This window comes from Scophthalmus maximus, chromosome 3 (assembly GCF_022379125.1).
Source record: "Scophthalmus maximus strain ysfricsl-2021 chromosome 3, ASM2237912v1, whole genome shotgun sequence".
Taxonomy (NCBI): Eukaryota; Metazoa; Chordata; class Actinopteri; order Pleuronectiformes; family Scophthalmidae; genus Scophthalmus; species Scophthalmus maximus.
In genome coordinates this window covers 8,830,374-8,847,040 of record NC_061517.1, presented here as the reverse complement: position 1 = coordinate 8,847,040, position 16,667 = coordinate 8,830,374, and the positions used below count along the sequence as shown (strand labels likewise).

At 40.4% G+C, this 16,667-nt stretch overlaps 1 protein-coding gene across 5 annotated transcripts in view; it reads right to left on the bottom strand.

The window, feature by feature from the left end:
• slc12a5b (solute carrier family 12 member 5b) overlaps positions 1–16,667 on the bottom strand; it is a 36,134-nt gene that overhangs the window by 18,343 nt on the left and 1,124 nt on the right. For 4 of the 5 annotated variants that reach the window (XM_047331263.1, XM_047331259.1, XM_047331261.1 and 1 more), the window contains exons 2-3: positions 1,724–1,827; positions 1,470–1,610 (exon numbers count right to left, since the gene is read on the bottom strand). In XM_047331263.1, the coding sequence (XP_047187219.1) occupies positions 1,470–1,610; positions 1,724–1,827 (245 nt within the window). Of the gene's footprint in view, positions 1–1,469; positions 1,611–1,723; positions 1,828–5,032; positions 5,055–16,667 lie in introns of those variants that run through there. The other variant, XM_047331262.1, reaches the window with a different exon arrangement.

Here is a 16,667-nt window from a genome sequence, read left to right as displayed (position 1 = left end):
TTTGATAGTTAATATTAAAGGAAGATAAATTTTTATTTCAACCCCAAAAACATGCAGAGGATGAAATACTTTTATCAGACTTTTATCTTCCTCTACTGCCCCAACAACCTTAGTCAATTAAGAATATTTGTCCTAATCTCTGTTTGTGGTTTGCACCTCTGACTTCTTAGTCAATTGGTCTTCAGTGTATTTAGAGTCTTGTGTGTGTCTGCTTTTGGCTCCTCCCCTTGTGTCTGTTTGCAGCAGTTGTTACAAAAGTGTGTAGAGTGTATATAGGCTAAAAAGGCGAAACCTGGCTGAACACTGAGAGGCAGCAAAAAAGTGATACAGCAAAACCAGAAATATATTTTTGTTCCATGCAGGCTTCTTTCGTCATTGTCCATAGCTGGCGCCCACGTTACCCAAAAAGCAACCCGACCGCTGACAGTTTGGTCCGAGATTCAGGTTATTCCGGTAACAGCTAACGTAACCTTGAGGCAGACTCGAGCAGAGACGGGGGGAACAGACGACAGAGGTCTGCTAAGCTCACTACTTCCTGACTCCATGATTCCCTGTCAGTCACAGACTGAGGGCAGCGGCGTCAGCTGAGCTCCAGCTAATGAACCCACTCTCTGCAGGTGTGGGACCACAGGTCGCTGCCTCCGGTTGCTGTGCCCGCGCGTGTGTGTGTGTGTGTGTGTGTGTGTGTATATATGCCTTAATTCTGGGCACAATTTAAAAAATACTTTGTTCTATAAATTCCTTCCACTATGGCAAATGTGTGTCCCACCACAGAAAGATCTGATCTTTGTGCCTTTATTGGAAATTTTCTTGTCAACAATCGTTTTTTACAGATGCATTTTTGTTATCTATAACTATTTTCAGCAAATAATAACTAACGGGAACTCTACTTTTCCAAATAAGTCCCTCAGTACTCCAACACTTTTAATAGCTCTATCGATATTATGACTGTGTGTAATTTGTCCGTCATTTTATCTTAATTGGCATGGCAGCCCATTATTTTACTGTTTTACATTTTAAATGTAATGCTGGTAGAGGGACATATTCAGTAGACGGATAAAGCTTTCAACAACAACTATTGGATTGTCATTAATCGTGGTACGGATATCTATGCTGTTCAGATAATGAATCTTTCAAACACCATCACCAGATCAGACCATTTAACTTCAATGACCTGCTACAGTAGTTCATATCTCTGGTCTTGTTTGAAAAATCATCACATTAGAAACTTGCAGTCGTCCCCAAACTGCTGGTGCAAACCTTGAACCGTTTTGCACAAAATGTACATTCATTTTTTTAAACTGCCAGAATGTCGACAATTAATGTAGTAGTATTGACTAGGAATACACTGATCACTCCCCTGCTTCATAAAGATGACAGCAAACCTCCCTGTCGTCCATATACGAAGCTGCTCCTCTGGATCAGATTGCTCCAGGCTGGGGGTGAAGAGTTCACGCGCAGTACTTTACCTTGACAGGTTTTTTAGATGGACGTGCCCCCTCCTCGTTATTCTCTTCCTCTTCGTGCTCTTTGCTGCCCGTTGGCAGGTTGGAGTAGTTGGCCAGACTGCTGAGCAGAGAGGAGACCATTGGACTGGTATCCATCTCCTCCTGTAACACACACACACACACACACACACACGCGCAGAGAAACACAGCGATGATCGTAGCATGAAGTGATTGTCCCGGTATATTTGTCACTGGTTATTCAAAACTGTTCCCACCTCAAACAGAGCCATGTTCTTGCCGTCATACTGTTGGCTCTTCTCCGCGTCGCTGGCTGCGCTGCTGTTGATGAAAGGACTGCTCTCTTTGGGGTTACCATCACCTGAAACACAGAAGCACCCACCGTTACATTGAGGGGGGCTCTTTTCTCTCTCTCTTATTCTCTGTTAATATTTGTTACAATGATTTGGTCTCGGCCGCACGGGGGAGTAGTGGTTAGTGCCGTCGCCTCATGTTCTCCCCGTGTGTGCGTGGGTTCTTTCCGGGTACTCGGGCCTCCTCCCACAGTGCATGCAGATTGTTTTTTTTTTGGTCAATTGGAGACTCTAAATTGCCCGTGAGAGTGAATGGCTGTGTGTCTCTGCGATACGTTCGGCGACCTGTGCAGGGTGAACCCCGCCTCTACACAAGTAATGTGATACACAAGTAATGACTTGATACGGTTACCGTACTATGAGCTCTTTAAGATACTATGGAGCTTGGTCACCAAGGGGAATATATTAGTATATTCTGGATTTTACACGGAGCGAAAACCAATGCAGGGAAATCTGATCTCTTTTCCTAGTTCCTGTCAGTGCTCGCGCTGCCGCATTTTGGATCAACTGGAGGCTTTTCACAGATTTATTCAGACATCCTGATAATAAAGAGTTACAGTGGTCCGGCTTAGAACTAAGAAATGTATGGACTTTTTTCAAGCATTGTTTTGCGACAGGATGATGGAAGAAGACTGTCCTAGAGACTAGTTTTATATATGATGGCACAATGAATCACAAAGCCTAAGCACAAGAGGAAGCCACTGAACCCTCAAGCATTAATCTTTGTCCGAGTCAGGACACAGCGTGTTTCATCTCACCACCTGTGCAACAGTCACAAGTCTGCATTGTAAGCACCTCCTCGTTTGCACAATCTGGCATTTATGTTTGAATCTTGATAATTTACAACACCAACAATTTTCCAAACCCCAATGACTTTGTGTGATGTGAGGCGGTGTCCTGCGGCAGTGTTGCTCCTGGTTGTTCAAAAGCAACAAAATCAAGTTGCCCCTTCCGATTCCCCAAGCTGCAGCATTATTATACTCTAATCTTTAAAGCAAAGAGGAGAGTCAAATGTCTGGCAAACTGTCCTCACAAAGCACAAAATCCTTTGAACGACTCACTGCCCTCCAAAAGACGCATTGCCTGTAAAATTGGATTAGAAAGCATTTCAATTTTATGTTGCTTTGAGTCTGCATGGAGGATTAGACCGTGGATCAGCGTCCTATCAATACCTGATCACGATGTGCCACTTTTATTTGGACTATTGTGTGATGAATCATTTCCCTTGAAGAAAATGCTTAGTGGTCCAGTTGCGGGTGAACTACCTTTGATAACATCAAGAAGAACTACTTTATTTCTACCCTCAGACGTGGTTTAGATTATGTTGACGCCACAACCACCTGAGTATTCTGTAATCCACCATGATTTCTAAATCTGCATTTGAAGCTCGTTTCAGCTTTTGGCTTAGAGGGAAATCAGCTTTCAAAAAAATTGCGATTTCACCATGTTGTACAAAATGTTTTTGTGTGTGTATGTGTGTGTGTGTGTGTGTGTGTGTGTGTTTGTGTTGTGCTTCTCTCTATGGAACTTTCCAGTGCAGTATGTGTTTGTACATCTGTACTTCTGATATGCAAAAATCTAATTTGGCACAGAAGAAGTTCCCATTCATGCAATCAGGCTGGACATTGGGTTCGAAACAAGAACCTTCTTGCTGTGATGCGACAGTGAAAACCGACATGTCGTCCTTATTTTATATGACACACACCACACACTTCTCTCATTCTGTTTTTTTTTCATGTCTGGTCTTTTCATGTTTCTCATTTCAAAGTGAATGAGAAAGCAGTGATGGATCGGGTCGTTGGTCGTTTTGGAATATTTGCCAGTGATGGAGGTGTTCACAGGTGTCACTTAAACAAAGAGGTCACATCAGATTTATGTACTCCCCAACTGTTAACATTAATCAAATCATTTACAAGCGGTACAAATGCAAACCTCCCTCTTCATCCTTCAATCACTGAGTGAACTTGGACCAGTCAGAGGTCTCACTTGAAAGACAACCATTATAAGATGCAGAGTAAAAAGAAACTACTTTCGATCTGAAAAAAAGAGAAGAGAGAAGTGAAATGCCTGCACACATTGCAGTGTTTTAGGTCTCTTTCATGCTTCTAATTAGGAGCGATGGGGGCCTTCTACATGTCTTCGTTGGGGCCCCTTGTATCCCCATTTTAACCCATAATTCTCTAACTTAATTATGAAGTGTTGCAAATCTGTCAGTGTATTTTCAGCATTTTCACATGGTTTTGGTTGAAATCTTCCTCCCAAGACAAAAAGCACAACCTATGGTTTCAGCAAGTGCCCCCAAAAATGTGTTTTATATAGGCTTATGCTCGAGGGATGAACCCACTAGCAGTAAATAAAAAAATACATGAACATCTGCAGCAAAGCTGTCAGTCAGGTGATAAAGGCATAGTCTGCAGGGGGAGGAGGCCGGCGGATGGATAAGTCACCAAATCTTTAACACAGATGATGGCGGAAAAATAACTTCTTTCCCTGAATTGAAAGTGTTTATTATTGTAACCATGATGAAAATGATAATGAAGTCATCTTAACACAATCCGCAACTTATCCCCCAAAATTATAGCTTTTCTGCTTCAACCTGACCAAACTTTGACCCTAGTGTTGTCACATAATAAAACATGCCTATTGTCCCATCAGCCATTTGTACCTTTTTTTGGACAACACCGACAAATTATTTGACTTGCTGATATCAAGTCAGAAAATATTTCTATGTCTTGTTCCTATGTTGTGTTTGAAAGAGAAATGTCCTGCAAATGCTGCAATATCACAATAATTATTTGAAGATTCAAATGTTTTGTACATTTGTACACATATACAATATAGGAGAAAACATCTTATCACCAGAAAATGAGAAGGAAGAAAAGAATACAATTGAATTCACTGCATTCCCCAGAACAAAGGAACGAGCCGCTCAAGATTCGGCTCTCTGCCAAACAAGAATCCGTTTTTAACACACATACAACCAACTGTCAAGAAGCCACAAGCGGCTCATGGGGTAACAAAGTGACCGCATGCAAAGAGATAATATTTCAATTCCAGGAAAAGGGGCCTTCTGGCACAGAACATCTGGCTACTATTAACTTGCTGTATTCACATTCCTCAGCTACATGCAAAGAGTGAATCAATTATAATGATAATAATTCATGCCAGTTCAAGTACAGAGGGACGCAGCTGAAAAAATATTTTGCTGCTTACCTTGCAGGGAGATTTTCGTACATGGTCAGCCACATTAATGGCTGGTGACAAGAACCAAAGAATAACAGTTGGGTTTTACTCTGTTGCACGGTGGTTAATCCTGCACACCTACACTACTGTCATCCCATCAAACCTGCTCTTTGCCACTCTCTTTGTAAATAATCCTGCCCAGAGGGGAAAGGTCTGCACTCCCCCCGGTAGGACTCAGCTGCGTGAAACCTCATATATAAACCTCACAGCCTCATTTCAGTCCCTTTTCTCCCACAGGTCAACTTCTATTTCATCAGAGCACAGACTCCGAACTAATTGGCCGGCTGACGTGTACAGTGAAGACCTTAGAGTTTTCTGAAGTGAAGACCTATTTTATTTACAACAGAAAATAATAGGCGAGGATGATTTATCAAAGTTAGCTGATAAAAACGCCTCTTTTTATTTTTTTTAACTGAATACAGTGACTTGTCAGTGATTAATTGTCTGTCAATAGTATTAGAATCCTGTTTTTTTGCCATGTACGTTTTCACGTACAATTTACAATTTACAGTAAACAGTGGCGAAATTGACAGAGGGATAGAGTCCTGCTGCTGAAGAGTACGAAAATGTCTTCTGCCTAAAACCTTCACACTGCTCCTTCAAAATGTGGATCAGATCAGCCAGAAATCACCCACAAATTATGTTTTAACAAACAAGTCATTTTGTGGGAAAATGATCATTGGCTTACATTCAGAGGCATTGGGTTTTTTAAATCAATAACAAAGTGCTACATATGGCTATTTGGACTGAGGCGAATAAAGTGCACTGTGGTAAACTTTAGAGAAAGATTGTGGTTTATGTTAAATAAATATGGTTTCAATAATAATTGAAACCATACAATGATCTTTTCCTAACACTGACCAAGAGCTGTGAATGCCTAAACAGAACCATAAAAGATTATTATTGCTTGAGTGACACAATTGTATATATAAAAACGTGTTACTTCAATTATATATTTACTATGTCTAGGATGCAGGGTTGAACTGGTATGAACCACCTCGTCTGAACCCCTTATCATCATGTCCACAGCAAATTACTGCCCCAGGGTGCAGCTTTTACATCCTTTTGTGTGTATGCATGAGAGCACACACGGACGCACACGGACGCACACGCACACACACACACACATGCGCGCGTGTGCGCACTGATTTGAAAGCTGGAACATTCAATTAAATGTATGGAATTTAAGAATCCACAAGGCTTTTTTGGGGGCAAATCACGACTGAGCTTTAATATTGAACTATGGCTTTTCTGGTGTGGGAGGCTATAGTGTCAGTATAGACACTTTATCAGTTTGTTTGAGGGAGATCTCTGTGTTGAGTTCGTCTTCTGTCTCAAAACACAAACACTATACACACACACACACACACACACACACAAAATCAATCAAACCAGCTGAAGTACAAGAGAAATTTCCCGAATGAAAAACCCCTTTTCTTTCACTTGTCCATGAAAACAAAACATTTTCCAACAACAGATAATCTGTCTTTCTACATTCCTGTTTGAGCCTCTGGACAGACAGCCATGACTTATTGATGACAGCAATCGACTCAGATGGATGAAGATCTGAAAATGTTTATACTGATGGGCAGATAGGCCTCACGGCTGACCGCGGATGAAAGGCGGTGGGCGGTGCAGATTTGTACCCTTGATGTGACATGGCTATTACAAAATGGACAGTTTATACCGGCTTTTAAAAGCTTAATAGGACGCAGGCTCAGGGGGATTATGCAGCAGCTGCTGGAGGCCAGAAAGAGAGGCAGAAATTAACTTCACCATGTGAGAGACCAGTACCATCGGTGGCACAGCAAACTCATAATTACATCAACCACACACATACCTCAGTCATTTTCACCTCGCCTTCTGTAGCTGAGAAATTATAGCTAATTCCATGAAGTCATTTGTTTAATTTGAATCGGCCTCCGCACTGAATGTGTGTCACTGTCGCACACAACCTGCTGTCTGCCCGGCTGTGGTTCTGTCCCAGGCCGATGCTGTGACAAAAAGACATTATATTCAGATGTTAAGCTTTCCATCAAGACAGGAAAGAAGGGAATATTCTGCTTAATGAATGCTGAGTTAAGGAAGGATATTGTATTTTATAGAAATATTAAACAGTGAATGTTGTCACTTGAAACACTAGAGTCATAAAAATCCTTTGTTTGTGCTGTTTATACGAGGGGCAACAAAGTAGATACAGAAGTGTCTTTAGCTACACTATCAGCACGACATTAGGGTTAACAATGTTGGACCAGACTGAAATATCTTGACATCTACTGGATGAATTGATGCAACATGTTTACACATTCATTAGGTACAGATATTTCATATTTCACAGAGACGGGGGGGGGGGGGGGGGGGGGGGGGGGCAGCAGGCTGAGCATCAGGACACACATCAGACAGGTTCATATCAAGGTGGTAATGGCAGAGTTACTGTATAAAAACAGTAACAGAGAGACAGAGATCGGTGCTATTCTTTATTATGGAATTCAGGTTACCTTAGAAAATAAAATTATTTGAACCAAGTAACAAAGTAAAAACCATTCTACAAACCTCAAAATGGCCCTTCCCTGCAGGACTTTGTTAATGTTTGATTGAAATCATTTACATGTAATGGCTGACTTAAAATGTAGAGATAAGTTCATTGTAAGCTAACACACAATAGATACGATCAAATCCTACAAACTGGTCCTTTAAGTGGCACTTCACACAAAGTACAGTTGAAATGGACGGGAACAACTTTAGTTTTATTTGGTTATAAACCATAATACTGAAAAGAAATTGACCAAGTGATGGCGCTAGATGAAAAGTTAAGCGATTGCAAATACAAACACAGGTCCTCCCAGGGGTAATATGAATGTTTGAATCACATTTCTTGGCAATCCAACCTATAGATTTTAAGATATGAGTTCTTTGACTATTGTATTGTAGAATGTTCCTCCCTCAAGAGCAGATTGAACAGGGATACATTAAGGGATACTATGCATTCTGGCTGTCAGCCTGTCACTGATAAGATGAGGAGGGTAGATGGGGCAGTAGGGAAACCTTATCTACCCTACTTGAAATTACTGCCTCTGTAATCTGACAAGATGTTATGGGCAGCCTGATAACATCTGATGGCAGACTTAGAGCGAATAAGGGAGGCACCGTCTGCTGATATGTCCGACACGTACTCAGCTGAGATGAGTGAGGATCATACATCACAGTAATAATTCTCTGCCTGGCACCATTGTTGTGTAAGTTCCCACTGCACAAGAGCATGCTCAAAGTTCAGTTCACGCAAGTTCATATGAACAAGTTCACGTTCATATAGTTCCCTGTCCAAATGAACAAGGTCAAAATCATGTCTTCTTTCTTCTTCAGTACTACGTCCTTTTAAATCCCCGGCTCCAAAATCATCACCACGTCCCAAATTAAATGAATTACTGTATATAACTATTGTTAGGCTTCCTGTTGGTCAGTCCTGTCTCTGTGTGCACCTTCTGCTGTGCATGGCTTCCTGCTCTCCTGCACACCTGTGATTCATCTACCGTCCACCAATCATCTGCAGCCGTATTTAAAACCCAGATCTTTCCTCCAGTCTCCGCCAGGTCCTTCACTGAACTTTGCGACTGCAACGTCTCAGCGATGCATGGCTTACTTGTCATGTCCAGTCAACACCTCGTCTACCTGGTTTAGAATCTGTGTTTGCTCTGGCATCAGCCTGTCCAGCTCTGCAAAGTGCATCCCTGTCTCTGCCAACCCGGCCTCAGATCGTTCGCCAGATGTTACAATGAATAACCATAAAATTCCCTGGTGTCTGAATTTACGTTCAGCATCTTGAGTCCATACATTCAAACGTCTTTAACAACTGTAAAAAAAAATCATTTTTAAATGCCAAGAACCACCATGTGTTTTTCCACTCAAGCAATCATAAGTAGTAACGTACATGAACTTGAAACACACAAGTTTACAAATGTGATTCATGTTCACATACTGTATATATTTTTACAATGCAATTTTTTATTTTACCATTATGGTTCTGTAAATCCTTGGGTGCTAATAAAAGATAATTCTTTATGTTATATTCAGTTTTTTGTTTTCTTCCGGTGAGCGAGCAAACATTTTTCGTTCAGTTCACCTAAAACATGAGCACGTTCAATGAACACACTTTCATGCACAATACTACATGTCACAGATTAAACTCGAACTGTCATCTTCGCTATAGTCTCCCTCCTCTCTCAATGCACAACTAGAGGAAACGCTGCTCTCCCCTCGCTGCAGTATTCTGTCACAAAAAATATTCTGGTGTTTCATAAGCGTTTGAACATGGAAAACACAGGAAGTTAACATCTCGAAAGCAGCCAGACACAAAAGGGGCTGCTTCATGGCGGATGGCAATGTCCGTATGTCAGTAATTGAACCACTTTGAGTGTGAATTGAAATTAAAGTTTAACAACCATTTAGTAGATTACTATGAAATCTTTACAGACAATCTTGTTCCCCAGAGGATCAATCCTAAACTTAAGTGATCCATTACATGCAGTTTAACGACAGCAAGTGAAAAAATCTCAGTGGTTTTACTTTCCAGATTCCTGGTGTGCTACATTTGTACACAATCCTTATATTTGTGTGATGACCATGATTTTGTCACCAACAACACATGACAGGACAACATGTAGTCTATTTAAACTTGAGAATATGTATTGACTTGTCAACATATTTCTGCATTTTAGTTTAAAAAAAAAAAAAGATAAAAAAGAAACTGCTAAAAAGCCATACCAGCATCAGTATTTCCAGATGTGAAGCATTTTTGTGTTAAAACAAAATTGTTGCCTCTGAAATCAATTTACACATCTGCTGCTCTAAGATATATGAGCATGTTTGCCAAGGAGAATAGCTTTCAATTACTGATGGAAATGTGGACCACCCTGCTCCTGTCTGTTCATGCGTTTGCAACCCAGCAGAGCCTCAGATGTGGCGATAAGGTGCAATATGTGATAAACAACACCTGCATGCACACAACCAGGGATACTGACATTTGGCTCAATTAAACAACAGCAACATTATGTTTATTTATCTGAGATGATATCGCACATTTTGCACGAACATTTTGATTTCTCCAATCTGTTCGATCCACTGCAGCCTTTCCCAAATCGCAGAGAAAGATTTCCTGACAGCAAGCAAGAGACACGCACTTAAAAATAAAATGTCGAATAATAAGCTTGACAACTGACGTAACAAAAAGTCTACAAATATAAATTAGAAGTCATTGTAAGATCTAAGCAATGAGGTTATGTCTTTAAAGCATACTACTATTAATGTATGTATGTAATATACTACTTGCAGCTGACATGAGCTTTAAAAGTTTTTCTGTTTCAATCACACTATTATAAAAGCATGACTTATAACGAGCAACAAGCCATCATACCTAAATGACAATGCTGTTTTTCTAGTTTAATAGTTTTTTTAGTTTATGAAACTAAAACCACCGGGGCTACATTGAGTTAAAAAAATATTAAGCGAGACTTTGAGAATAAAGTCGTAATTTTATGAGAAGAAAGTCTTAAGTTATATGAAAAAGTTGTAATATTATGAGCATAAAGTTTTTTTAGGATACAGGCATGAGCCCTGGCAACAGCTTTCTGGCAACAGAGACCAAAATTCCGACTTTATTCTCGTAAAATTCCGAGTTATTCTCGTAAAATTCCGACTTTATTCATGAAGTCTTTTATTTTTTCTCTATTAATGTGACCCAAATACTAGGTCGTAGGATATGATTATGGAAAGATTGTCTTTGTGGTTAAAGTGATGCATGTGTACCATTGATATGTTATCCCATCTTTGGCATTTGGTGCACCCACCACCTGAACCATGTTAATACCATTTACTATTTGTAGGACGATGTCATGCCAATGGATGCTCAAATGAACACATAGCTGGTTCTAAGCTATTTGAACAAACAACCAATGCTGTACATTTTTGGTGAGGATCCAACCCATAAAGAGAAAACATGTGGGAAACCAGAGGGAGGTGTTTGTTTATTCTAATTCAGGTCTTTCTGCCCCTAAACCACAGTGTCAGACACACACTGTTCCTCTCTCTGGGATATACAGTAGCTGAAGCTCAGCAGGGCTCAGATTCAGGGAAGGGAAAAGGGCTGTCGATTTCAACAGAACTGCACTTAAAGGGGCAGAACGCGATTTTGGAGGGAGCTTGTTTCTCTCTTTGTTGTTGTTGTGATTTTACTGCTTGGGCCGGGACGCCAAACCGCGACCTCGCACCAACCACTAGGCCAAAAGAGCACAGTCGCAGCGTGACCTGCTAGCACGTCTCCTAATGTGTCAACGAGTTTACAAACTGCACTCGCATTGTTGTGTGGTGGGTTCTGCACCATTTCTTTGTTTTCGATTTACAGAGCCTGGGTTTTCGGCGCACACACACAAGCTCCAGCTAACACACGTGATATAATATTCACTGATTTTTACAGAACGTGTATTGCTTTGGAATCGTTCATGCCCTTTTAATAATGCACTACACCATTTTTTAGGTATGTCTGAGGCCGACAACATGATATGAATGAGGTCGTTCATTGGTTCAACGTTTCCTGGAATTCCAAAGATGGTGGATACCTGATGTAAAATCTTGTGTAATTTCTTTGCTTTTACACTTTAAAAGTGTTTATCTTCCATTGGGTTAAGGTTAGGGTCAGGGTAAGGGTTTGTTGTCGTTGCAGACGAGACAAGTGAACATCAAACGACAACTTTTTCAAAATGAAGAATATCTTGGTTTCAAAAGATAAAAGATTTACTACACCTTTATAACGTCAACATAGGCACCTCTCATTTTTTGCTTTTCCTCCATATTATAATATCTGCCACTGTCAGAAGAAACAAATCTACCATACAACCAATCATGTTGTGATCTCTTAATGTATTGTGGCCCTACAACATGGCCGCAACCATAGCTCCCTTTTCTCAATTTGTCCGTTTCAGTTCCCAAGTGTCTTCTCTGTGTTCATACTACCTACTTTTGTTCCCACTATGCTCCAGTGTGTTTTCCTGCTCCAGCCTGGTTTTGTTTGTCTGAGTTCCTGCCTGCCAGTATCGTCGTCTTGTCTGCTTGTCATCCCCATCAACATGTGCTCAAATTCCTGGTTTCATTGTGACATTGTGATGTTAAATAATCTCTGGTAGGTTAAGGAAAGTGTTTATCTGAAGTACTGCGGAAATGTGACGCGGGTGGTTGTCATTTGAAATAGCGTACATGCATTAACCACATTGAATTTGATCAATCTGTGTAAATGTGATTTACAGATCTCAAAACCTTCTTAATCCAACTTCACCACTTTGACCTTCTCACCCTATATATGGATTAAAGTCAGTGTCTGACAAGCTCTTCATTCGCTGCTCAGTAATTGAAGAGCAAGGACAATACGTCAGAGGATTTAATGACATTCACTGACATGATTTATCTGTTCTGAGCCAGTTTATTAAAGCTGTGCATCAGCTGAGGATACATCAATGAAATTACCAGGAAACAGCAATATTAAAAATCCTCTATAGGGCAAGAGAGCAGCTTTACATAATGCAGCGCTACTTTGTGATGAGATAATAGCTTATGCGCAATTTTCAAGACTGCTCATTTCCATGAGATACACAGACAACCATGGTTACGAAAGATACACAGCTCACCAGCTAACAGACCAGCTAACTGCAATCCTGTGGACACACACACACACACACACACACACACAAACGGTAAAAGTATTTTTACCGATCTCGTGGTTTGCAAACAAATTATAACTTCTCAAAGTGAGAGAAACGCACTGACATTATAGTTGGTGTTAAAGGATACGTTCATAGTTTTTCATATAGGTGCCCAACACTGAAACAGGCTTCAATCCCATCTCCTTTATATTTCATATATTCTCTGCAATTCTGTGCAAATTCTTCTTTATTTGACCTGAGAAGGTTAATTGTCCATTATTTTCACAAGAATAAAGTCAAACATTAGAGAAGTCTGTAAAAATGTTAATTGGGTTAGTATTTGTGCTCTCCTGTTGATATCTCACAACCCCTCAGATTTGCCTTGTGACCTTTGGCTTTGACCCCTCGGGTAGGGAATCACTGCTGGTTGCTTTCATCATTCAATATATGTTATTGAAATTATTGATTTCCAACAGAATTGTTTTAATCAAATTGCTTCTCAGTCAGCAGAATCGCTCCCGATCTCCCGCTCTCCCGCTCTCATGTGAATGATTGATTGACGGCTGAAAGAATGCCCCAATATATATGCTGTTATATGTTTTTGTCTTTGCTGAGCAAACAACTTCAGAAAACAGAGCACAGGGAAATACATTTTGCAAGCACAAAATGAAATGCAAGCAAAAAAAAAAGTTGTTTGAGCATATAAATATTTTAGTTGGGTATTATTTGTTCTGCCCTAGAGTTAATGCACCTTAGATACCTCCCCATTAAGTTGAAAGAAGAAGACGACAAAGAAGATGATTCTTAAGTTCAGTCAGTACTGTATTATATCTCATTTGTTCATATTTTTGTATATCTCAAAGTCAAAGTGGACAAAGAAGCGTCCTTTTGGATTTAGAGTGGATTTCATTGCTGGTCTGTTTCTCAGCTGGGCCTGTTCGAGCACTGTTTTTGTAATAGAGCTGGTAGTATGCATTTTGATACCATTGGACAGAGCCAGGCTGTTTCCAGTCTTAATGCTAAGCTAGGCTAATCACCATGGCTGTAGCACCATGTTAAACAGACAGAGCTGAGTGATACATTAATCCTCCCATCACAAGTCATCAGTGAGTGTGTGAAAAAGCAAATTTCCCAAAAGTGACAAACTATTCCTTTTAAGTTAGTCAGACAAGGAACGCACCTCTCGTGAGCTTTTTCTAACAACTGCCCCCTGAGCTGGATGTCATCTGTCGGCCAGATGTGATTAGCTCATCTGCTGGTGTTTGAATCTGAATTTGTCAGTTTGGCCGTGGGTTAAAGGCCACCTGACTCAGTAGCATCAGAGGATGAACGACACACACTCATCCTCCTTATACGCATGCAGATGATGATTCCTTGTCTTTGCCAGTATCACTGACGGAGGTCGAAGGGGGACAGAAGCGTCACGTGTTATCACATTATCAGTATTAATCATAGCTACGGGACCAGTGACATCATTGTGATGATTGCATTGTAATAAACAGCAGGAAACTCCTTGAGGGAAACATCAGCGTTAACTTGAACATTTCAGCATGGATGGATTATTTGACAATGTTAATACATCTCCTTCTATAAATGTCCTCTTTGTCAGTTCTGTCTTTGTGGTTCTTTTCGCTTCTCTTCCTGGTCATTTCCGGTCATTTTGGGGTGTTGCTCTTTTTTTGTCTCTTTGTTGTGGTTTGACGTCTTTGTGGTCTGTTTGCTTTGTATTCATTTTGCATGTCTTTGTAGTCTTTGAGTCTCGTTGTTGTGGTTTTGAGTCATTCTGCGTATCTCTGACATTTGTTTGGCATATTTCTGTGGCCATTTGACAACTGGTTCTGTTCTTTCCATGAACCCATGAAACCTACACTTGTACTTTTCTTCCTCTTTCTTTCACTCTTCTTTAGATAGAAATAATCCATAGAGTCCATAACTCGTACGTGACAGCAAGAGTTGTTTTTTTTTGTTTGTTCGGTTGGTGTGTGTGCATGTGCCTCCAACCAGGGTTTAATGTCACAGTTTAAAGAGCCCCAGACGGTCTGCCCCCTCATATAAACTGACCAATCAAGGACACATTCGACTTGCAGCATCTGCAGTCAGCTGCATTGCTCACATACAGTGTCATCAGCCTACAGACTTTTATTGAATCGCAGCCAAAAATCTAAAATGAACAGCTCAACAACCCTTTGTGGAATGTGGAGTGAGTTGTGCCGTTTCACTCACATGGTCAGCAACAATACTCAGAGAGGGTGAGGCATTCAAACCATGGTTGATCGGTATATTCAATCTTTATGACAAGAAAACATTCCTCAAGCTATTACACCACCAGCCGCAGCCTGGACTGTTGACACAAGGCAGGTTGGGTCAATGGATTCATGCTGCTGAATCAAGCTGCCTTCATCAGACTAGGCCTTGTTTTTCCAGTCCGAGCCTCGGCCTCGGCCTCTCTCTGGAGACGGTTGAGTTCGGAAATCCCAGGAGATCAACAGTTTTTGAAAATATTCTGGCAACAGGAATCATACCACAGTCAGTCACTGAGATCATTTCCCCCGCATTCTGTTGTTTTGTGTGAACATTAACACATCAACATGATGTTACGCACTGCACTGCTGCCAAATGATTGGCTTTTTAGATCATTTCCTGAATAGGCAGGTGTACATGTATTTCTACGAAAGTGCTCAGTGGGTGTACTGCCATGGGCTGTTATCCACCAATATTCTGGCCTGGGTTATTTACCACCTAGAGGCAACTCAACACTGACTACATCAAAGTCTTGACATCTTGGCTTTCCTCAGGCTAACGAGACTAGATCCCTGTCTAAATGAATTGGGAGAGAGCCACAACTGCACTTTTTCACAAACACCACCGTCGGCCACAGCACTTCAACACCTACAGAATCACCATCTTTAAGCTTTGATGTGTTCACACGGAATAATGTTTGCGCCTGTGAATTCCCTGCTAGTTACTGAATATTTCCACTTAAGAAGATGTGAATGAGTCAAGGCTCTTATTTGATTTAATGAACTCCTCTCAAAGAATGGGGGAGACTGATCGCAGGCTGAAATCCCCTCAATATAATGCAACTGTCCTTGTAATCCAAGTAACATTAGTCTAGTGACAGAAAAGGTTTTGTCTTGCAGTTGCATCGGACTTCGCTGCAAATGTGTGGTTTCCCAAACAAATCATATTCTGTGATATGATAGCATTAAATATCCACTTAATCTATTTATAGCACTGGCAGATTTCAGAATTTCCCCTGCTGGTATGTGTGTTCACAGGTCCAGTGATGACATAATAATTATGACAAGGGTTCTTGCAACTATTGACACATAGATTCATCTGCATATTATTGTCTTGATTAATCAATTATTTGTTTACTGTGTATTTGTGTGAACGTGACATCCCATTCTGTGTGTGTGTGTGTGTGTGTGTGTGTGTGTGTGCAGTCTTTAATTATCTACAACCATAATAAAGAGCTGAACATCTTTCTTAGGCAGAGAGGCATTTGCAGTGTATGGTCACATGACTCCCTGGAGTGTGTAACAGGTGGAAATGGACATTAACAAGCATCAGCCTTTTTATGTCTAACTGGTGGTTCAAAACGAAGGTGAAGGAGGTACGAGCTTCTCTTTACTTATACTTCTTATATATATATACTTATATATAACCATTTATCTTGATATTTTAATACATGGTAGCTCTTATTTATTTGATTAAAAAAATATGAATTTATTTTAAAAACAGCATTTTTCAGTTTTTGTATTTTTTATGCTAGTTTAAGTTTGTATGTTTGATTTCACAAATATTAGCAGTAATCTGTGCAATTTCCCTGATAACCAAGCAGGTACATGACACTTGATAAGTAGACTCATGATACCATTCAGTAATTACATCACAATCTCAAAATGCAGTAGTAT